This window comes from Acinonyx jubatus, chromosome B3, assembly GCF_027475565.1.
Source record: "Acinonyx jubatus isolate Ajub_Pintada_27869175 chromosome B3, VMU_Ajub_asm_v1.0, whole genome shotgun sequence".
Lineage (NCBI taxonomy): Eukaryota > Metazoa > Chordata > Mammalia > Carnivora > Felidae > Acinonyx > Acinonyx jubatus.
The window spans coordinates 54,200,651-54,224,982 of NC_069386.1; the positions used below are offsets into that span (position 1 = coordinate 54,200,651).

At 39.0% G+C, this 24,332-nt stretch overlaps 1 protein-coding gene across 2 annotated transcripts in view; it reads left to right on the forward strand.

Moving 5' to 3' along the window:
• Positions 1-24,332, forward strand: part of FBN1 (fibrillin 1) — a 232,223-nt gene that overhangs the window by 29,580 nt on the left and 178,311 nt on the right. For both annotated transcript variants that reach the window (XM_027067205.2, XM_027067206.2), the window contains exons 4-6: positions 2,110-2,208; positions 11,197-11,292; positions 14,667-14,762. In XM_027067205.2, coding sequence (XP_026923006.1) covers positions 2,110-2,208; positions 11,197-11,292; positions 14,667-14,762 — 291 coding nt within the window. The remainder of the gene's footprint in view (positions 1-2,109; positions 2,209-11,196; positions 11,293-14,666; positions 14,763-24,332) is intronic.

Sequence of the window (24,332 nt, forward strand, 5' to 3'; positions counted from 1 at the left end):
TCAAACCTTGTACATTGAATTTGGGTGGTCGAGGCCAAAGATAGACCTAACTTTCAGAGAGGAAAGGAAGTGGCTAGAGCATCAGATGAAGATGAGTAGAAAGACTAGGGAAGAACTCACATGGTGCCAGAGATTCCCCCATTGATTCTGCTGCCACGGCAAATGTCCAGATTCTCATCACACACCAGAAATGTTGAGTGACAAACCACATGTCAGAAAAGATGCTATTTAAAGGAGATGTAAGTCAAATTGGTTATGGCATCCGTCCTTTATGAGCTTTTCCTGTCATCATACCTATGGAGGAATTTTCAGTTTTCAGAAAATTCCATCAGACAGTGGGAAAAGTTAGAGTTGAAAGGACATTAAGGAATCACTAGATCCACTTTCTGTGTTGGCCTAGAGTGGTCTGTGCAGAAGAACAATATTTCAACCAGTATTCTCTTGGTGACCTGAAAAGTTCACCTCTATCCCAGTTCTTGATTTTGACCAGAAGCATCTTATTCATTTGGCATATTGTGCTTTATTTAAGGATCAAAACTGAATCACTAAGAGAGATATATAATGGTATTTGACATTTTCTAAATGAACTTGACAGTGTGTTTCCCTTGTGTTCTTTTTTTAAATTTTTATTTATTTATTTATTTATTTATTTATTTATTTATTTATTTATTTATTTTGTGAGAGCGTGTGTGCATGCAGGAGCATGTACCAGTGGGGGAGAGGCAGAGAGAGAGGGAGAGAGAGAGAGAGAGAGAGAGAGATTCCCAAGAAGGCTCCACATTCAGCATGGAGCTGGACTCGGGGCTTGATCTCACAAACTGTGAGATCATGACCTGAGCTAAAATCAAGAGTTGGATGTTTAACTGACTGAGCCACCCAGGCACCCTTTCCTTGTGTTCTGTAGAATCTATAAGAAATGCTGTCTTCAATAGTATTTATTTGAATACACAAGTATTCAAATAAATGTTTATAGGATCCTTTGACAGCTTATTTCTTAATAGTTTTCAGTCTCCATCCTAAGCTTTTTTGGTGTTTGAATGCAATTTCTATCAAGTATATTATTTTTTTAGCCTTGCACATCTCATTTGCCTCTTGCAAGGTTATACAGGAATTTGAGGAAGAGATAATGTCTATGAGCATAAAAAGTAGTGGCCAAATCTTAGTCTGCTAATAAATATAAATCATTTGCCATTTAGACTTTCCTTCTGGCCATCAGCAGAGCATCTGGTGCCAGTGTATTAGTCCCTCAGTATCATGAAAGTGTAAATATTTTTCTAAAAGATGAACAGCTTCTTGGGGCGCCTGGGTGGCGCAGTCGGTTAAGCGTCCGACTTCAGCCAGGTCACGATCTCACGGTCCGTGAGTTCAAGCCCCGCGTTGGGCTCTGGGCTGATGGCTCAGAGCCTGGAGCCTGTTTCCGATTCTGTGTCTCCCTCTCTCTGACCCTCCCCCGTTCATGCTCTGTCTCTCTCTGTCCCAAAAATAAATAAACGTTGAAAAAAAAAAAAAAGATGAACAGCTTCTTGACTGCAGAATCAGTGCTATTGTAGTGGATTCCCAACTTCTCTCAGATTGTTGATGTACATCTTCAATGTAAAATCAAAGCTACTCAATGGGCAGGATCCAGTGTAGAGAATTAGTCTTAGCAGGGCATAGTATTTTTATAGAAATTATTAAGCAATAAGCATTTATAATGAAATAGGCTCCCAAGACTACCTCTGCAACTCTTCTATCATTAAATTGTAAAGCTAATATAAAAACAAAATGCTTGTAGGCATATAAATATGTTTAAATGCAGGACTTTTGTTTGTTCTGTTTTCCCTAAATCAGATATTGGGGGCTTTTGATAGATTGGGTGCTGTGTGGAATAAGAGAGAGGTTAAGAACCACTGGTATAAATAAGGGAGTTGCAGCATTTTACATCCAGAGCTTGTTTAGTTCAACAGGTTTGTTTTGTAAGTGAATAAACCTGTGGCCTAAGGTCATGAATCATGAAGGCAAAATTAACGAGGCACCTGAGAGCCCAGGTTTCCTCATTTGAGGGTTGGGTTCCTATAAAGCACCATGCTCTAAAGCCATGTACTTACAGACCTCTGGTTTTATTGACAGCCATTTGCCGGCATTCCTGTGGGGATGGATTTTGTTCTAGGCCAAATATGTGCACTTGCCCATCTGGTCAGATATCTCCTTCCTGTGGCTCCAGATCCAGTGAGTATAACATGTTATTATATATAATATTATTTTGTGTGGTTATGCCCTATTTTCTCCTAAATTTGCTTTTGGCTTTTCTCTTGCCTGCAATACATTTTTTTTCACTAGAACATCTGCCTTCTCTGTTCTGCCCAAAATACTTGGAATGGCTTTCCTCAGTCTGGCCTCCCATTTCCTTCTTCACTCTTTATAAGGAAATTACCTATGGGACTTAGTTACTATGAATACTGTAAAGATTATGTTCTCCTGTGTAGGTATCACCTTATTTATCTTTGTGTCTCCAGTGTAAACACCATAAAAGATGCTCAGTGGATTGGTTGTTCAATGAACATTTTTGGCTCAAGAAAACTAGGCATTTTTCCTAGTGGTACTGAAATATGACTCTGATTAAACACTTTTGTAAAAACTGAAGACCCCTACTTTTGCAAAAAGAAGATGTAAGAAGTCATTATGGAAGTTTTGGGGGTGATTTTTCCTTAAGCACAAATATATTTTCTCTTTCAGAATTTTATCACTTCATTCTGTGATGCCAAATAATACCCACAGTTCATTTTTCAGAGCCTTTCCTTGCTAGTTCTATTGTTTTCATTAGACTTTTGGGGGGTTTTTTTGGTTTATTTTTTTAAGTTTATTTATTTATTTTAAGAGAGAGCACTCACTCAAACTCACGAACCGTGAGATCATGAATGACCTGAGCAGAAGTCAAGAGTCAGACGCTTAACCGACTGAGCCATCCCTGTGCTCCTTTTTGGTTTTTTATTCTTTAAATGTGGGGTCCTCAGCAATGAATTAACTAGAGGAAATGTAGGGATTGGGAAGGAGTTGAGTCATTATTGGTTATTAAAAAGGTTTAAGTTTATGCCTTTATAAACAGCCCCTCAACACCTTGACCATCACCAAAGCAAAAAACTTGGGTTTCTTTCCCATTGCCTATTTTTCCTTAGAAAATTCATTCCCCTTACAGTGTGTTTGTTTTTGACAAGGTTTTCAGGAAAAAGTATTGTGGAATAAGAGCATTCTCTTTTGTTTATTGCAAGTAGAGACTTTAGTGTGGTCAAGGTTCATTACCTATTAAGACTCCTAATATTTAGCCTTGGCTCTCATGAGCCAATTAACAGGGTAGGGCAGGTAGTCCTAATAGATATTCTTGGTGCCCACTCACATATCTTTGCATTTATGGATGAGCACAGGTAACTCTACCTTATAGCTCTGTAAAATTTTCTGGCAGGGAGCATACCAGGTCCACATGCAGGGCATGCTGGAAGTGCCAGAGGGTTAGTGGCCTTAGAAGCAATTGTTAGCCAGTGACAGACAGAGAGTGTTGGATAAGTGCCCCAGATTCCTTGCCTCTCAATTTGCAGAACTATGAAGTGTGTTCTCCACTGTCTCTTAGAGTTCCCTAGTGGATTAAGCCCCACCTGCCCACAGTGGTAATAGGCTCCATCATGTATTTATTAGCTTCCTTCTTTTCATTGTCTCACTTCCCTACTTCCCTACCAGTGTTTCCTGACGTTACTTATAAAACAGACTACGTGCATTTAAATTATTTTTTTAGAATTTGCTTCTGGTGGAGCATAAACAAAGACAGCCTACTTCTAAAGATAGCCAGTTGCAGACTGGGATAGAAACTTCCCATGGGCTGGGAGTTATTTGCTTATTGCACTGAGAACAGCATATTCTTATTTGATCTCAGGTTAGTTTTGAATGTGCATCTTTCAAGCAATAGCAAATTCATTCTACAAATCAAGGGTGCCTGAGCTGAAGGAAATACAGAGAGGTAGACAAGTCAACTGGTGGCATTTACAGGAACATGTTGGACATCCTGATCTCTATCAGGCTGCCACAGAGAATTGCCTAAGGGATGAGGAAGGAGTCTAGATATCAAGTTGAGGACAGACCCAGTTGCTCAGATGGGCCGTGGAACCAACCACCAACAGTGTACCTCTCTGGCAGAGAGAAAAATATAGCTGGATGTCAAAACTAGGTATCCAGTTGGAAAGGTCTTCAGCATGATCGTGTGAGCTGCTAATAATTTCTCTGTCAAATAAAAATCATGAGATACAGAGATAGGATGTTGACAAGTTGGTCGTAGTAGATTTCAAGCTAGCCTCAAGATAGGAGAAGTATAGTGATAGGTCCTGTGGGCCAGATTTAGGTGAGAGACTGGAGTCTAAGACTTGTGGGTAGTACTCTTTGAAGAAGTTTAGGTCCACCTATGGTACCTGCACATTGCACAAAATCCCTGAGTAGATTGCGGATCAGAGTGGTATGAGGAGGACAGTCTGGTTTCATCAAGATATTTGGAGCTTTAAATCATTGGCTTGGACTCTACCTATGCTAATATTGTCTAAATATCTTGCAAAATTAAACATGGCAGAATGTTTTAAATGAAGGGTAGCTGAGATACTCAGAATTCATTTCTGATCTTTTGAAGTGATATTCTAGGGAATATCTGTGCTATCCTATAGAACTTCTTGGCCGCAGTGTGTTTGACAATAAATGTGGAGAAATCACTTTACTAACTTTCCTACTAGTAGAAGGATAACTCGACAGAGAGAAATGTTTGTATTCCCAAAGGGGCAAACTTAGACCATTTATTTCACCAATATTTCCTGTGAGAAATTTTACACTTGTTATGTGATATGGGTCAAGGAGGCTGGGAAAGTTGTGGGGCACTGAGGCTTTAATTTTCTCATTTGAAAATGAAAGGAGTGTTGTTCTTTCAGGTTGTTTTCTACTTGAGTGTGCTGGGACTCTGAGAATAGGAAATGATCTCTTAGTGGCCTGAAGGAGAGACTGCATTTCCAGAAGGTCCAAACTGCCAGCCAGAAATTCCTTTGGGCACTAGGAAGACAGGGCTTCCCTTAATCTATTGGAACTTTTGCCACTGGCCATAGAAGATTGGCCAGCCAGAGTCAGAAAAAATGGGTTTTCTGGACTTTAATTCCAGTTCTATTGGTACTGTTCTTGACTCCATCAGTTTCTGAGGCTGACGATGGACACTGAGCTATCCTAATTCTCATAATTAGGTCATGGTGGACTGATGCATGAATTTATTCAAGCTCTTCTTTTTCTTTTTAATGCTTACTTATTTTTAGGAGAGTGAGAGAGCGAGAGCACAAGGGGAAGAGGGGCAGAGACAGAGAGAGAGAGAAAAAGACAGAAATCCTAAGCAGGCTCCACGTTCAGTGTGGGAGCCCCACGTGGGGTTCGATCTCATGAGATCATGACCTGAGCCAAAATCAAGGGTCAGACGCTTAACTGACTGAGCCACCCAGGCGCCCCTCAAGCTCTTCTTTAAATGTATACGTAATATAGGGACACCTGGCTGGTTCAGTTTGTAGCACATGTGTCTCTTGATCTCAGGTTTGTGAGTTTGAGCCCTACATGGGGTGTAGAGATTATTTAAAAAAATAAAAAAAACTTAAAAATATAAATAATATAAAATAGATTATCTTCTTCAATAACATATATTATTATAAAAGCTGTTAGCTGAATTTTATATTTAAGAATTTGGAGATCACTTTTATACTCATCCTGTTTAATTGTTTATGCTTTTAAAAAGGATTTTAAAAACTCCTTTTTTAAGGTATAGATTCATATTCAGTTATAAGAAATAATATGGAGATATCCTGGGTACCCTTAATCCAGTCTTTCCAATGTTAACATCCTGTGAAACTATAATACGATATCACGGCCAGGATACTGTCATTGATACAGTCAAGACATGGAAGAGATCTATTAGTGCAAGGATGCCTCATGTTGCCCTTTTCTAGTCCAGTATGGAGCCCAGTGCGGGGCTTGAACTCCCAACCGTGAAATCAACACCTGAGCTGAGATCAAGAGTCGAGCGCCTAACTGACCGAGCCACCCAAGCTCCCCGAGATACTTTTCTAATGGGGAGTGAAGTTGAAGTCTAGGTTCCTTCAATACCTATAGATGTCCAGTTGCTCCAGTGCCATCTGTTTTTGAAAAGACTATCCTTCACCCACTTAATTACTTTGGCACCTTTGTCAAAAATCATATTTGTGTAGGACTATGTCTGGGTCTTTGTTTTATTCTATTTATCCATATATCTATCCCTTCTCCAATACCATACAGTCCTGATTACTGCAGCTATGTGAAAAGTCTTGAAAATGGAGATTAATTCCTTTCACTTTATTTTTCTTTCTCAAAATCATTTTAGCTATTCTAATTCCTTTGCCTTTCCATATAAATTTTAGGTTAATCTTGTCTATACCTACAAAAAAAATCTTTCTAGGATTTTGATAAAAATTATAGTAAGCCTAGAAGTCAGTTTGGAGAGTATTGATATCTTTCTTATGTGGAACCCCTTATACCTTGAAAATTTTTTTATCATTTTCAATTTACTTCAATTTAGGGGTGCTTGTGTTCCCAACAGAAATCCAAGCTCTAAGGGTAGAAGAAAGCCAGGGAAACAATTCTAGAGCAGTGTGTTAGCAAGTTTGAGCAGATATGAGCCAACCACGTGCTGAAAAGTGTGAGGACACTCAGGATAGGAAGGTAGTGCTATAGCTAATCTAGAAGTGACCCTTGGAAAGGTTTTTCAGGGAAGTGAGGAATTTATACGAACAGGGAGGAGAGGAGTGTGTGAAACCTGCTCAGACTTTAGAAATAGTTGAGTCCTTTGCTTTCTAGTCTGTCTTTCTAGTAGTCTTTATCACTACTATTATTTAACCTGTCTTTCTCTGAACTTTTCCCAGCTCTGCTAGGGTTGCTTTGTTTTGTTTTGTTTTGTTTTGTTTTCGCTCTTGTTTTAGATACCTTAGTGAAGTTGCTCTTCTGAGTGGTATGTCTTTAGGTACCACAGGACATTTATGCACTTAAGGAAAAATGTCAATACTGATATCTCTCTGAATGAAAATTATTTTTGTCCTGCCTTGATTCTGGCTGCCCCTGTGGACCTGTCTCAGGTGGAAAGTCCAGGAGTTAGTCTTGCTCTCTAATTTGTCTGCCTGTGCTTTTCCTAGTACCTAAATTAAAGTCACATACCTGCCATATAGATGCTTATTTGCAGATTGCTCTCCGTGTTCTTTCTGCCTCTGTACCTGCCAAGACAATGGCAGGCCTGTAGCTTCAATCCCAACTAATGCTTCCCAAAGAAAATGGTCACCTCAGTCCTGCATCTGTCATTCCCATAGCATGCTCAAATTGTTCTCTTCTGGTTGGTTATTTCATGAACTGATTTGTACTGGGCTATCACCTAAAAGGAGTTTCTTCAATTCTTCTTGATGCCTGGCAGGTAGAAGGCATTCAGCAAGTATTTATTGAATGACCAAAATGATTGAATCTGGAAAAAACATAAAATTTATTTAGGATACTATATAGCTGCAGGTAAATGTCAACATTTTCTGTTAGCTCTAGGATGTTGAGCCTTAACTGAAACTCTTTGAGGCAGTCTGCTCATTTTCTCTTTTTTAAAAGAGTCTATTTACTTATTTTTAGAGAGAGCACACACCTGAGAGTGAGCACAAGTGGCGAGAGAGAGGGAGAGAGAGAGAATCCCAAGCCCGTTCCACACTGTCAGCACAGAGCCCGATGTGAGGCTCAGTTTCAGGAACCATGAGACTGTGACCTGACCCAAAACCAAGAGTCAGACCCTTAATCACCTGAGCTACCCAGGTGCCCCTTGTCTGCTCATTTTCAATGGGAAGTCCTCATTGCGTCTTACGGCTCTCAGGGTTAACTGCATATGGCAGCTTGGACACTGACACTTGAATTCCGTAGTATTTTCAGTTTCTGGTAAAATCTTCACACAGATTGAGTGTAGGAATATATTCTGACTTGAGGTATTTAAAGCATGTAATATTTGAAAACATCCTTGTGGATTTATGTGGAACCCTGGCTTTTTCTAGAGATATAAAACTTGGTCTCATAATTGCCAGACATATGGGATGCTTGTTCAAACCAGTATAAACTTAGAATATGCATCAGTGGCAATAAAAAATAAAATTAATTCATGTATATATACTCCCTAAATTGTTCCTGCTGTAAGGAAGCTGAGTATCTAGTTCCTTTATTTCCCCACAGAAATCCTGAATGATTGCTCTCACTTTTAAAGAAATGTGCTTTTCCCCTGAAGATCTAAGACTCACAAAGAATCTGAAATTCCTTTGGTAAACATGTTTGTGGCAAAGCAGATGGTGAAGATCCAATGATCTTTTCATAAGCTTGTTCCCCCTGCGCAAAGATTCATAGTTCCTTGGTTTATTGGGACCACTGGACTAACTATGCCTTACTATTTCACAAGTCTGGCCAAGGGGTTTTATTTTTTAAAGGAGACATAATATTTTATGTTGGAAAAGGTTGACCTGAAAGACAGTAGAAAAAATATAAAAGCCTATCAGGGAGATTTTTATTACATTGCATTTAACTGTAAACTTATCGTTTTTCCTGAAAGAATTCATTCTATTTTTCAATTTGAATAATGTAAAGTCACTATTTGAACTACTTTAGCTTTTTATCGCAAAGTAGCTAAATGTCTTTGTTGCTTATGTGGGAATGGAAATTAGCTCTTGGCATGAACCACTTTAATTGAAATCAGTTTGTGGGTTGAGTTCCTATGCTGCTTGACAAATGACATCATTTCCTGTGCTTTTCCCAATCCTCACTGTTTTTCTAAGATAGGATGAAACTAAGTTTAACTTCAATTTTTAAAGCAACTATACACCTTTTCCTGACCTACTTAGAATGTTATCCAAATTTTCACCAAATCTTTCCTTCTGTATATTTGTAGATAGTTCTTTAATTCAAAAGCATTTTGCCTGAGACATTTTAATAGAATCATAGAAGCCTAAAATAACTGTTTTAATCAGTTTCCTGGGTTGCTTGACTTCTATAACAATGCCCCAACACAGGAGTTATTTCTGCTTTTATACATGGGGAAATGAAGATAAAGTATTTTTAATAGTAACCTACCTTAGGGCTGTACAATAGCTTGGGACATAATGGACTTCTCAGTCTTAGTTTTTAGGAATAGCTTTTAATGTCATTATCAGGTGGTATGAGTTAAGTAAATGAAAATTACCTTGGTAAAGTTTTATATCACACCTACGAGTAAGCAAGATACTACTCTAGGCATATAAATGGTATAATTAATAATCATGGTGTTTCCCACTCTAAAGAAGCTTTTAGACAAATGGGTTGGGGATAGGAGAAAACAATTTTTAAATAGATTAGGTTATATAATATACATTTCAGAAGAGAAGAATAAAGTACTCTGGAGTCAGAGAAAAAGGGCTCATATCAAGTGGGAGAAGGAGGAGAGAACAGAAAATCAGAAAAGATCAAAGAAAAGAAGATACATTTGCAGTGGGTCTTAGACATAGGTAGGGTTTCAGTATTTGGTAAGAGCTATGTGAGTTGTATGTTGGGGATTAAGGATTGGGGCAAAGAGACAACGAGACAGGTTAAGGAGGATATTCCACCAAGAGACTAGAACAATGCGTTTGACATTTTGTATGGCATATAGAATGCACTGAGAAATATTTGAGTGAATGAATGAATGATAAGTGGATCAGGGTCTGAGTCATAGGACATGCTAAGAGTATTCAGAGAAGCCCTAGAAGGCCCATGGCTATGCTAAAGAGGACCTTGAATGCTGAGAGACTGAGGAAGTTCTTAGCACACTAGACATAGGGAACCTTTGATGGTGCTTCAGTTAAGTGTGTGACATGTTCTTGAGAAGGTGTATCACTTTGAACTTGACTTCATTAACTCTTTGGTCCTCTGTGAGGGCACAGTAAGTATTCAGTTTTGACATCTTTTTCCCCATTGTCATGCTGAGATTTGTGCAGCTACTTATGAAAATGGCCCTTTCCCCTGAAGTCCATAGCCACTCTTGGATACAGCAATGAGAATCCTAACCAGGGCTACCAAGGAAGCTGGCTGCTGGGAGGCGTCTTCTCTCTAGTCATAGCAGATTTGGCTCCTATGCTCCAGGAAAACTGAGCATAAGAGCAAGGCTGAGCATCTGGTTTCTGCTCTTTGATGGAAGGATGGGTTCTCTTCTCCCTACGTAAAATTATGGAGCCTTTTTCTGTGGGAATTTTCTCCCACAGCTTGGAGGGCAAGGTGGAGTAAGCCGAAGTTCCAGTCCTCAATCCTGGCCTCCTTGTATAGGGATTTGTCAACAAGGATTAATGACGCATTCAATCAAGCCTTTAGTCTTCTCCAAGTAGAGTAGATACTGTTTGCAGAGGACTAACTGGAGTCAGCCTAAACACTAGTGAGAGGAGAGCACTCGCCACACTGTCATTTTCCCTCACATGTATCTTTCGCTTCAGTTTCTTCTAGTGTTTCTTCTCACATCCAAGGCTGCTACCCATGGTCCTTCTGCCCTGAACCCTGAAGTCATACTTCTGTAGGTGATAATGTGAGGAAGAGTGGATTTCAGCCATTGTGGGTCTTATTTAGTTTAAAGTTACAGTTTAAACAAGCAGTTCCTTCTGAGCCAAGGCCAGCCTCCATTATCAGGAAGCCTTGTTATTAAATGCTGTTGTATGTATTTTTTTCTTCAAAATTTCTTTTAACAAGATTCCTTGGAATTTGTCATTCAGACAATTTTCCTGGCCACCTACAGTGGGACTCTAAATCTTTGAACAGGAAAATTATTGCCTTTGTAATCACTGTAATCTTGTCTCCTACAGTTACTCAAGGCACTATTTTCTTGTTGATAGAAATTACAGAAATGACACTGAGTGGGAAGTCCTGCTAAATTAGGGGAGTCATTTAGCATTATTAAAGTAAATATCAAAGAACCAATTGCATTGTAACTGATTTTATACACACACAAAATAGCACGCTTAATGTTGTCAATTAGGTTATTTCTGCACAAATATGTGAATCTTGATAAACCATTTTATTTTCTCTCCAAATGACTACAATTCAATTCCTGTGAAGTGTTGCAATATATGAACTTAAACTGCAAAAAGTAAATCATTCTTTTTTCTTTTCCTTTTCAAGTCCAACACTGTAATATTCGCTGTATGAATGGAGGTAGCTGTAGCGATGATCACTGTCTGTGCCAGAAAGGATACATAGGGACTCACTGTGGACAACGTAAGTAAACCTTATAAGTATTCTAGATGCTAAACGTGTAGACAAATGTGTAGACAGATATGTAGACAAAAAGAATACAGGGATAAGTGCTAATGGATGTGGATTACCTGGGATGTGGCACTTTTATAGATGTCCAGTGAGTCTTAGATATGATCAGATCACTTACCTAATGCACTTTGCACCAAAATTCTGATTGGAATTTTGGGAATGCTGGTTTGACTCCATTTCTTCTCATTTACCTTCAGCATCCCACTTACTTCATCCCTTTAATGTATAATCAGCACCCAGGGTGCAGAATTCTTGTTTGTTCCAGATGTATATCTTCTGTTTGATCACTGAACATTTCCACCTCGATTTTCAAGAAGCATCTTAAAAGTATTTCAAAACGCAACCTCATCTTTCTCCCCAGAACATGTCCTTTCTCTTGATTAATGGTATCTGCATCTCTAGTTTCCCAGTGTAGATTCTGCTACTATAATACTTAGCACATGATGTTCAGCTTGTTGGTTCGTTCATGAACACTGTTGTGTGTGTCTACAGTCAATCAGTCCTTGTACTTTGTGGAAGATAAAAATTCCTTTTAAGAAAGCTTATTTTTTATTACACTGAGATGAATATATGTACCCTGCAGAGAATTTGGAAAAGCTCAAAAATACAAAATAATAAAATTCTCCGTAATCTCATCATTCCAGATATTACCTTTTAGTCTTTTAATGCATATTTGGTACATGAGATCTATTGTATGCATAATTTTCAGACTATTTTTTTACTTAGTATTTTATTAGAAGTATGTTCCATGTTATTAACCATTTTTAAATGTTTTAATGGTTGCAAAATACCCCATTATATAGACATTTACTATTTATTTAATGAATATTTAACGATGAGCATTTATTCATATTGTTTCCAGTTTTGCCATTGTATATATACTTGCTATGATGAATAATGTTATTATAAATAAAGCAACATTGTGACTATCTATGCACCACAGTGTGGTAAGAATAATGATTGAGTTTTGTGTAGTCCACAGCAGTAGCATGGAGAGAGGAAACACAGGATGGCTTCCCCAGTGTGGGGAAACCCTTGTGATGAGTCTCGAGGGATGGGGTGGAGTTCTCTTGTCAGATAACAGGAGATGGGCCTTCTATGCAGCTGGCACAGCATGGGCCAAAGCCTGAGAATGTGACATAGCGTGAGATGTCAGACACAGCACGTGTTTTGGTCTTGCTAGAGCTTAAGTGCTGATGGAGGTGATGGGAAGGGAGATAAAATGGAAGTCATGAGCCAGGGTTTGAGTGCTTTTATGCATACCATATCTTCATCTAAAATAGAACCAGGGGAGAAGAGTGAGATAGCAACAACCAAGAACATTCATCTGTTGGATTATTTGCTCTGTGTTTACTATGTGCTAGGCAATTTTTCAAACTCTTCGCATGTATTAACTCATTGGATAAAGCAGTGGCCTCCTGAGTTAGAGGCCTCTGTTACCTCTAAAAGATGAGGAAACTGGGGCACAGGGACACCAGTAACTTGTTTAAAGTTATATGAAGAGGAAGTGGCAGAGTTGGGACTTGCACCCAAGCAGTCTGACTTCATGGCCCATGCATTTAATGCTATGAAATGCTGGCCTCATATATATCACGTAAATGGTTTACAGTGAGAAAGGACACTGTGGCCACAGCGTAGAGATTAACTGCCGGGGGAAGAAACCGGAAGCGGGAAGATTAGTACCAAGGCTGTGGCTAGAGAGATGGCGTGATGGGGGTGCCATCGAAGACAGTTTTGGAAAGGGAATCACGAAGACCTGCTGAGTCTTCCTGCTGCCTTTGGACTAAACTGCCTCATGAGCACCAAAGTCTAGCACACAACAGGCTCTCAGGGAACACGTGCAGAATTAGAAAACCTTTCCTAGACCTCACTTACCTAATCTGTAAAGTGAGATGGTTGGCTGAGGCCATCCCCAAATTTCTTTTCTGCTTAAAATCTTTTCTTTCTGCCCTGATTGTAAATTAAGAGCCAAATCTAATTTTATGATGGGAAATGAACTCTTGCCATAATTTTGACCATAAGGGGTTGTGTCAGTTCATGTCCTCTGATCTCAAGTGGATGCCAGGAAAGAATTGGATAGACAAGGGAGTTATTGTGGAAAAGGTCTGTAAAGAATAAAGAGGGGGAGAAAGCTAGAGTAGGAGGAGAAGGCCTTAGACCATGATGCAGGTATGACCCCTGTACAAGGGGAGTGGGATTGTGTAGAAAGTGCCTCAGACTATAATGCAGCTCCAGGAAAACTGGGCCAGGCTGATGGGAGTCCAAAGCAAAGATTGCCCATCAGGAGAGTTCCATGATGGGCAGAAATGCCCTGTCTTTGGTACCCCACTGAGTTTGGTCATTGGGTGATAGCAGCCAGGATATATGTGTCCCTTATGTGAACATGAAGCAGATCTGAAGGTGGGGCAGCTGGAGGCGGTCAGCTAGTTAAGCAATGTACAGTAGGATTTCTTGGAGGGAGATCTGAGTGGCTCAACTCGATGACTTCCACAAGGATATAGACATATTGTGCAGGAAATATATGAAGGAGGAATTAATTCAAAAGGAGGTATTTAGGGAAGCCTCATGGAGGAATGAGATTTGAGCTGGGCTTTGAAGAGTGGGTGGTACTGGCCAATTTGGCTCAGAAGAGCCTACCACCTGTGGATAAAGATGCCTAGAAAGAGGCCATGCGTGAAAGAGTTGCAAGATACTGTACAGAGAAACGTTGTTCAGGGCATGAGCTTTCAGTTCTTACTTTAATGCCTTTTCTGGCAAGTAAAATGTCCCTCCCTCCAGTGTCACTGGACTTATCTCATCAATGGGTTCTGTTATAACAGTCAGTTGGGTCTTCATTATGGTGCATAAATATGGTCAGAATTAACGTTTTGTTGAGTGCAGTTAATTGTGTGATTTAACATGCTGCATTTCTGTAATGGTGACAGAGGCCAATGTTTTCCCTCATGGGTACCCTTTGGAAATTAAGCACAAAATCATAAGCAAAAGAGTCAGCTTGCTACAATGCAGTTCTCATCCAGAAACATCTCTTGTAAACCACCATTTTAGAGGCAGAACCGAAAGCATTGCTCAGATACGTCCCAGAACAAAGCCGTCAGCATTAACACAGGTACAAACCCACCTATTCCTGGCAGTTTAGCCTGAGATAACTGAGAAACACATACAAAGTTGGAACCGTAGAGTAACTGTTTAAAATGAATCCCGGGATGATTATTTTTGTTTTTTGTCTTTTTTTTTTGTTTTTATTATTGTCCTTTCAGGGGATGTTATTACTTGACTAGCACCTACTTTCAGGTAACGCTCTCGGCTTCTCTCTCCTTATCTTACAGCTGTCTGTGAAAGTGGCTGTCTCAACGGAGGCAGGTGTGTGGCCCCAAATCGATGTGCCTGCACTTACGGCTTTACTGGACCCCAGTGTGAAAGAGGTATTTTTTTTTTCAACAAATTTGTGTAAATCTGTTCTGGTAGCTAACACTGTTATTGACTTCAAGCACACATTGGCTTTATACAGCTGCTTCCTGAATTTTGCTGAGCTCTAAGGGGGTTTCTGAACTGTCACTGGGAAGGTCCCTATGATGACAAGGCAGTGGCTCTAATTCTATGCATGTCATCCAATAATCTTGTCAGTGTCCTGCAGGACTCACTAGTGAGCATATGCATAAGTACCAGTTGGCGTCAAGGTAAAAAGGGGAGAATTTTCCATAAGAATTAGCATTGAGCTCGTTGTTATCCTAGTAAATTAGAGAAGCAACTCCACATAAAACATCTGTATGGAAAGGAAAAAATTTAGAATGAAGAAAAATATTCTTAAAGATCTGTGAGAACCTACTGGGGACTGTAGTGGCACATAGCGTAGCATCCAAAATTGACTAGAAACATCTATTGCTGAGGAACTGGGCTTTCACATATCGTGGTATATCCATACTCAGTACAGCTCACTGATGTGTGTATAACAGTCCTCACTTTTCACAGGGAAACACCAAGGCGCAGGGAGGTCAAGGATGTGCGCACGTTCACACACGTAATGATATGCTTTAATCTGAATGTGGGTTTTCTGTTTAAGTGTTATGCTTACAGCTGCCCCTAATTAAAAGAAGTGTCCTACTTGATTTGCCTACCTATAAATGCAAATTTAATATCGAGATATATTTAGATGTGTAATATTCTTGATTTTTTCCCCCAGCCCCCTGAACTTTGGCTTTGATTGTCTTGCCTCTACATTCATAGCCATTTTCTCATCGTTCCTAGTTTTGTGGTGAAGGTTTGGGAGGTTTATTTCATACAACGTTGCAAAAAATATTCATGAAAATACTCATTTAAAATACTAATGAACTTTTTAAACAGCAATCATCACTTTTATCCAAAGTTGTATAAAGATTTTTTTTATTCTGTGTTGGAAAGTAAAGATGCAGTAGCAGATGTTGAATATATAGTGTATAAGAACAAAGAGCAGAGATTGGTATGTGAGAAATTATTTTCTGTTTCTATTTTTGCAAGTTCACCTAAATTCAGTTATTTGCTGATAAAGCAACAATACCTATTTTAGCAAGTAACTCTAGGTCAATTACTATTATTACTGGATAAATTATATTGTATCTTAGTTCAGTACCACGACATGGTATTGATGAGTAATGTACTGTGAACTCTTGGCCTTTACATTGCATTTGGCATAATTTGGAGGCCCCTTTTAAAACCGTTTCTCTTCACAACTTGAAGTATTTTTATTGACTTGGAGATATTCAGTATTCAGAATAACAAAGATACACCTTTCAATTAGGTAGTATCATTCCATGGCCTTATGGAAGATGATGTGGAGTTTAAATTGTTGAGGTTAAAATTGTTAGTGTGTAACATAGAAAGTGGTGTGTGAAAATAATTCCCCAGATGATAGTACTACATTTAATTTGTTTTAGAAAAATCACAAATAGGAGGAAGTTAAAGGACATTTTACCTCTAATAGCGTGATTAATAATTTGCTGCAAAAAATATTGATACCCAGAGTGCAGGCATTGATGATAAAACCATCTAAAATAAAGGGGGCATGATATTTAACCATTCCACAGTTATTTCTTCAAAGACTTCACCCTTTTAAAATTTTTTTAATTTTATTTTTATTATTTTTTAAAAATATAATTTATTTTCAAGTTGGCTAACACAGTGTATACAGTGTGCTCTTGGTTTTTCGGATAGGTTCTCGTGATTCATAGCTTACATACAACACCCAGTGCTCATTCCAACAAGTGCCCTCCTCAATGCCCATCACCCATTTTCCCTTCTCCCCTGCACCCCCCCCACCCCATCAACCCTCAGTTTATTCTCTGTTTTTAACAGTCTCTTATCGTTTGCCTCCCTCCCTCTCTGTAACTTTTTTTTTCTCCCTTCCCTTCTCCCATGGTCTTCCGTTAAGTTTCTCGAGTTCCATATATGAGTGAAAACATGATATCTATCTTTCTCTGACTGACTTATTTCACTGAACATCATACTCTCCAGTTCCATCCATGTTGCTGCAAATGGCAGGATTTCATTCTTTGTCATTGCCAAGTAGTATTCCGTTGTATATATAAAACACATCTTCTTTATCCATTCATCAGTTGATGAACATTTAGGCTCTTTCCATAATTGGGCTATTATTGAAAGCGCTGCTATAAACATTGGGGTACATGTGCCCCTATGAATCAGCACTCCTCTATCCTCTGGATAAATTCACAGTAGTGCTATTGCTGGGTCACACGATAGTTCTATTTTCAATTTTTTGAGGAACCTCTATACTGTTCTCCAGAGTGGCTGCACCAGTTTGCATTCCCACCAACAGTGCAAGAGGGTTCCCCTTTCTTTGCATCCTCCTCAACACCTGCTGTTTGTTGTATTAGCCATTCTGGCAGGTGTGAGATGGTATCTCAATGTGGCTTTGATTTGTATTTCCCTGACAATGAGTGATGTGGAGCATCTTTTCATGTGTCTATTGGCCATCTGGATGTCTTCTTTGGAAAACTGCAAAGACTTCACATTTTACCAACATTAATAAATGAAGCAAATGTGTTGAGTTACTATTCTAACCCAAACTGCCATATTACTCAGGGATTTCTCCAAGTCTGGAGTTTCTTTAACTGTTCCTTTCGCGATAAGGCTATCCTGAAATTTGTACTAAGATGTAAATATATTTTGGTCCCATGGAGTCTTCACAGTGGTGATTATCTACATAAAACTAATCCTTAAATGGCAGATTTTCAGGCATGTGCAGTAGTGGAGGTTACAGGGGAAACACTCTCTTTAATTGTTACCCTTTGCCTTTTGTACCCATGAATACAGTCCTGACCTTCAATGGGAGAAGGGAAACATGAGTGTAATTTCCCTGAGCACGTGGGAGAGGGGAATCTTTTTGATTCCAGAATTATATTTCTACTTGTAGAGTCTTCCCTGTTTCTGCTCTTATGGAAGACATCTGCTTACCTCTTTAAGGAACTAGGGGCAATATATCCTTTTATCCTCAAATGTATGGTCGTGATTTCAACAATGATTAACAAAAATGTAGGACTGAGTCAGGATAAATCCATCTTGAAGCATGGGGAAGTGTTCAGTGTGACTTCTGATGCTGGGTTAGTATACTGATTAAATTGTTTATTACCTAGGCTGATTTATTAAGTTGTTCAATTACCTTGGCTAGTTGCATTATGCTTTAATTGGGATATGGATTTTTATTTTTAAAAATAACTTCCAGGAAGTCTTTACTAATCTCCTTTCTCCCTTCCAGGAGGCTAAGCCAAGTGGTCCTTCTGTACTCTCCCTTAGCACACTCTCCACGCCTGTTTTGATAGCACACATTATATGGAAACAGTGGGTTTCCATGTCTCTCTCCCCAAGTAGGGTATAAACTCTTCAGCAGCAGCTATGGTTTCATCAACTTTTTAATTCGCATACCAAGCTCAATGCCTAATGCATAGTACATGGCCATTAAATGTTGAACTAGACTTATTTTAAAGTACCAGGAAATCTGGAGATATGAACATATCAGATATGAACAAATGTCTCCTAGAAGTATAATTGATGTTTACCTACTTGTGGATGGTCCTGGATATTTTGCACTGGTATCATTTTAACCAGAGTTTACAGTGTTGAGGACTAACTGAATTTGGCCCCGCCTTTCAGAAGTATGATCTTTTAGGGACACAAGACTGTCATTTTTCAGTTGGCAAGGATGCAGAAAAGAAGGTATATTTTGATTAAAACCAGGTGGCAATAAGCCAAATAAACAATTCCCTCTCATGATATACTGCACACGGAAAGGACCATGTCAAATGTCAGTTGCAAGTACTTCTCAGAATAAGTAGCTTTGTCCCTGGAAGATATTGGAACTTCTATACATCTGTAACTACCTCAGAGAGCCAATACAAGTATAGAATACCCTTTGGGGTAGGATCTGGACACTGGCAGGATCTGGACCACTGTGAGCCAAAAAGTGAATCTTAATAATCCATGAATGTAGTGTTTGGATTTGTGATGGTGTCTCCATCACAAGCAGTGGATCCATGCTTGAATTGCAAATCATAACATTCGCTTAACAAATGCCATCATAATATGAAGCAAATTTGTCTCACTTGTAGCTTTTAGCCAGTAAAATAGTGCTTCTTTTTTTAAATTTCTTAGCTAGTTAGTTTCATCACACAAGTGGCAATGATCCTGTTGCCTGTCTCTCTGTACTAAGAGAAGGGAAAGTAAAGACCTGTGACTTGTTTGGCCTGCAATGTTTACTTCTTAAAAACTGAATGTGAATACCTGTGGTTACATTTTCCAGTTTGCCACAGTCTTTACCACTTCCTATTGTAATGCATCGTGCTCACTTCATTCATTCAGTTTGCTTTTTAGCTCCTGGGGGCACTTAAGTTTGCCACCTCCTACTACATTCTACATCAGATTGCATCTCTTGGTGTTTTCTTTTGCACCAAAAGTTTCTTTTATTGTTCTTTCTTTTACTTTTTTTCCCTATAAATTTACACTTATGGTTTTCTGGATAACCTCCGACCCCCACTCCCCTTCATTTTTGCCTTCTGTCTTAGTAAACTTGGGCATTGAGCAACTTAGTCAACTTTATCTTCTTGCCTACCCTCAGTGGTACAGTATGTTAGCATTTCGTAGATGATTGAAAAGAGATTGGTACCTATTTTGGCAGTGACAAAAAAAGCTAGTTGTGTGTTGCCACTGTTACTGCCAACAAGACTATGTGGAATCACATTTTCTCTTGCCATCTTGCACTAGAATGCTGACTACTTAAAATCTTGTTAAATGCTTTTATATTAAACACCGTGAATCATGTGAGTGGATAAGACTTCTCTAGGTAATGATAATGAGAGAAGAATGATAGGGACAGAGCTGAATTTGTAGATGGGGACGTGGTAATAATGAATAGGCTTAGGGAAGAAAACAAAAGATAGGTACTGAGAAAACCTGAGGTACTGAGGAGAAGGAAGAGAACCAGGAGAACCCTGAGCCAAAGAAACTAAAATCAAGTTCAAGAAATAGCTTGACAATTGTTAGACTCTTCAAAGGGTCAAGAAAGAATGAGAGTCACAAAGAGGCCCTCTGATGTAGCAATGGGTGATATGTAGTGATGTAGAATGTGCCAGGCAGTGTGCTGAACACTGTAAGTGGGCAATTTGCAACAACCTTATTAGGAAAGTCCTATAATGACCCACTTTACAGACGAGTGAACAGAGGCAGAGAGAGGTCAAAGAGTTTGTTCAAGATCAGACAGCTTATAAGGGGTGCAATCAAAAAATGAAACTAGGTAGCCTTTGCATACAACCACTGAGCTATTTTTGGGTTTCACTGGAAGAGGTAAATAGTAACCATAGAGAATTTACTGAGGGATTGTAAGAAGAAATCCAGATCTAGGAGTTTTAGTGTAGAAGTAATAGATTTTTTTTAAAAAAAAAAAGCACTTTAAGAAATTTGGCTAGGTAAGTAGTTTCCCTCCCTGGTAGAGTTGAGCTAAGTTGCTTTTAAATAATTTTAAGAGCCAAGGGAAAGGAGTGTTGAGTATTGCTTGCATGTTTCTACTGTAGGGACTTAGGATATTTCTGTTTGCTTGATTTTGATATTTTAAACATAACAACCCACTCTTAGAAGGTGATTCTTGTCTGTTTGTAGTATATGTAAATTGACTCCGAAGAACTGAACCAACATTCTGAAATGTAGACATACGAAATGAGTATTGTTTAGTGTAGTTACCATGGAAGGTATATAGTTTTCCTATGATATTACAATTCTTCAAACCATATTTGGAAACTCTCTTTTGAATTATCTTAATTTTTTTAAATGTTTGTTTCTTTTTGAGAGAGAGAGAGAGAGAGAGAGAGAGAGAGAGAGAGAGAAAGTACAAGTAGGTGGGTGCAGAGAGAAGGGGAGACACAGAATCTGAAGTAGGCTCCAGGCTCTGAGATGTCAACATAGTGCCCAACGCTGGGCTTGAACCCATCGACTGGGAGATCATGACCTGAGCCAAAGTTGAATGCTTAACCAACCAAGCCACTCAGGTGCCCTTGGAATTATCTTTAAAGAGTCAGAAATACATTCAAACGAGTGTGTGAACATTTTGCCCCCCTTTCTGGGAGGCATTTGAATTTTTAGAAACAGCCTAAAATAGGGTCAATTCTAGTGACTATAGTGGGTAGTCAAGCCCTTTAGTTGATTGGGGTTAAAAATTGACTTAGGTTAAAAAGCAGTGCAAAGAATTGTCTTGGATGACTCTTAAGGCACATGGAATTGGATTAATGTTTTAATGTTAAACTTTATGTGAGCCAGTGTAAGATACATACACCTTAATGTTAAACTTTGGAAGCCTAAATGCAAATAACAAGACATTTTCTGTCATTACTCAATCTGGAGATCTTCATCATGTGCTATCTGAGTGTAGGCATGGATATGGATTCCTCTCCATCCCGAATCATTTGTTCAGTGATAAAATTCCTACCCAAATCTAAACTGTAAAGACAATATATGGATATTTGCCAACTCAAGAAAGTCTGCTGGATATTTTGCTGGCTATTAATAGATAAATTATAGGGGAAAGCATTATTGAACTGATAGCTTTAAGAAGAACGAACAATGGGGGGAAATGAGGAGTAGAATAACAATGAAAATGTGGCAATAATTCACAGTCCATCAGAGAAGCATGACAACGGAAGGTAAACTAATCTTTGTTCATCTTACTTGCATCTTTAGGGAATTCCAGTGTTAATGGAGCTGGAAAAGATGCTTAGTTTTTGTTTGTTTGGGGTTTTTTGTTGTTGTTTTGTTTGTTTTTGCACAGTAATGGAAAAATAGAACAGAGGACAGGTTTGTTGATTGTAATTCTGCTTCATTCTCTGTGCAGTTGGTACTTAAAAAACTCTGTTCCTCATAACATATCATCAGATTCTCTGATGATACAAAAATGATGGTTTTTCACAGAGCTCTTTTTAAATGATTTCATTGAACAATTTAAAAAAAAATAAAAAGAAAAGAAAAACAAGTATCTTGAAAGCAGTTGAGCCTTTATTTCGTAAATCCAGGGAAACAGTGTCTGCGGTGTGAGTAATGAATGGAAAGGACTAACATATAATGACCCAGATACATAATAACCAGGTAGTGTATGGTGGATACATACACCTTATAAAAAGAAAATAGAAGCATGACCTACTCTCAAACGACTGTCTAGAACGCTTCACAGAATTAAGAGGTGATTTTCTTGGGCTTTTTCTCCTGGAGATTTTCAGGAAAGTACTGATGAAATCTAGATCCTGTTTTTCTTTGAAGCCCCTGTTCTGTCTCTCTGAAGGTATGGGTAACACTGCACTTCTGATACTCATTTTACATTTTGGGTGGCTATTACTAAAGTCCCCATAATAAATGCCATAAGCTAACTCCATTTCTCAAAGTTTCTTGGAAGGCAGAACCCTGCGAACTACAATTTTCTTTTGTCTAAAAGGTAACATGCAATAGACTGCTTTCACTGAAATATATTGAGGCACTTGTGAGCCTTGCTTTTGGTATTTAGTCTAAATGGAAAGCAAATACCAGTGTGTAGATAGCAGAGGCAGAATGCCGTAAATATTACTATGCATCTAAAGTGGTATTGCAATATTTGGCAGTTGGTGGATCATTGGATAAACTTGATTTTCCTAGAACATTTCCAGGAAATACATCTGTTGACATAGACATTCGGTTTTTGTGGTTGAGTGACTGTATGCACGTAAGGAACATATGCTATCATGCCTCTGGACACTCGGCAGGCCCATGTGAACTAGCAGGACTGGTGAGATGCCATCACAAAGCAGTTTACTTTTTGTCTCTTACTATCCTTCCCAGCCCGCTCCGTGGGCTAATTTTCCCCCTGCTGGTGGTTGAAATGTTCTGGTCCCTTTGAGAATTTCTCCGGTCCCTTATGTGAACAAAGATGTCTCTATTCTTATTGGTTGCTCACGTTTCCTTCCTCAAGCCCTGGATGTCCAGTGGTACCTCCAGCCATCTGGGGCCTCTTTGCTGCTGCAGGCAGCCCTCTGAGAAAGGACCTAAGCCCACTCCACACCAGCTTTCTCTTGCAGTAGTCCACATCTACTGGGTGAAAACACTTGTGCATTTTTGCCACAGTACATCTTCAGAGTGCAAACCAACTTCAACACAGTAGCCGCCTCTCCATTGAACCACGTCCAAACATCTGGCCAGCCAGTTTCCAGGCATTAGACGGTTCCCAGTCTATAGTGTCCTTCAAACTGCAGTGGATACATCTCATGTAGTTTGAGTAATCTCTTTGAAGCCCCTCTTATGATTTATCATAATGTGGTCCTCCACCAGTTTCCTAGAGAGCTCGTGAGAGTTCAGCTCTCTCTCAAGGACCCCCTTCCCATCTCTTACTACCTCAGACGTTTTTATGTTCCTATTAGGCATGAGGGTTTAAGAGCCCTATGACCAGATTGTCACTACCTCCTTTGCAAATTCTGCATCATACTGTCACACTTGACTTAGAACATAGCATCTTGTTGTCTTGGTGCTTCAACTGAAATGTCCATTTTAACATCCTCTACTATTATCAAAACAAATAATTTGATGCAGCTATTAAATTTGTTATAAAATTTGGTATCTTGGGGGCACCTGGGTGGCTCAGTTGGTTGAGCGACCGACTTAGGCTCAGGTCATGATCTTGCAGTTTGTGAGTTCGAGCCCCGTGTCGGGCTCTGTGCTGACCGCTCAGAGCCTGGAGCCTGCTTCGGATTCTGTGTCACCCTCTCTCTGCCCCTTCCCCACTCATGCTCTGTCTCTCAAAAACGAATAAATGTTAAAAAAAAAATTTTTTTAATTTGGTATGATGGTTTCATCTTCAAAGACAATTTGTTTTCAAATTTATTTTTTCTTTCTCTAAGCTCTTACAAACTTTTTAAAAAGATTAAACTAGTTTTTATAAGTTAGTAGCCACACTTTGGATCACTTTGGGTCACTTTTCAGCCTTGGGTACTCAAAACACTATTGTACCACTGACCAACAGAAATATAATGTAACCTATAATTTTAACTTTTCTAGTAGCCACGTGAAAAAGTCAAAAGAAACAGGTAAAAATAATTTTAATAATATATTGTATTTAACCCAGTATACTCCAAAGTTTTATTTTAATATATACTCAGTATTAAAAATTGAGATATTTTGCATCCTTTTTTCCATACTAAGACTTTGAATTCTGATGCATATTATGCCATATCTCAGTTTGGGCCAGCTAAGAGTCACATGTGGCTACTGGCTGCCATATTAGACAGCACAGCTTTAGAGCTTTGCTTCTAGTATTATATATCAACACCTCACCTAAGGTCTCTGTTAGGTCTCCAGTTTTCTTTCTTCCTGCTGCTGCTTCTTCAACTTAAAAAAATTTTTTTTAAGTTTATTTATTTTGAGAGCGAGAGAGAGAACACAAAAGCAGGGAAGGGGCAGAAAGGAGAGACAGAATACCAAGCAGGCTCTGCGCATCAGTG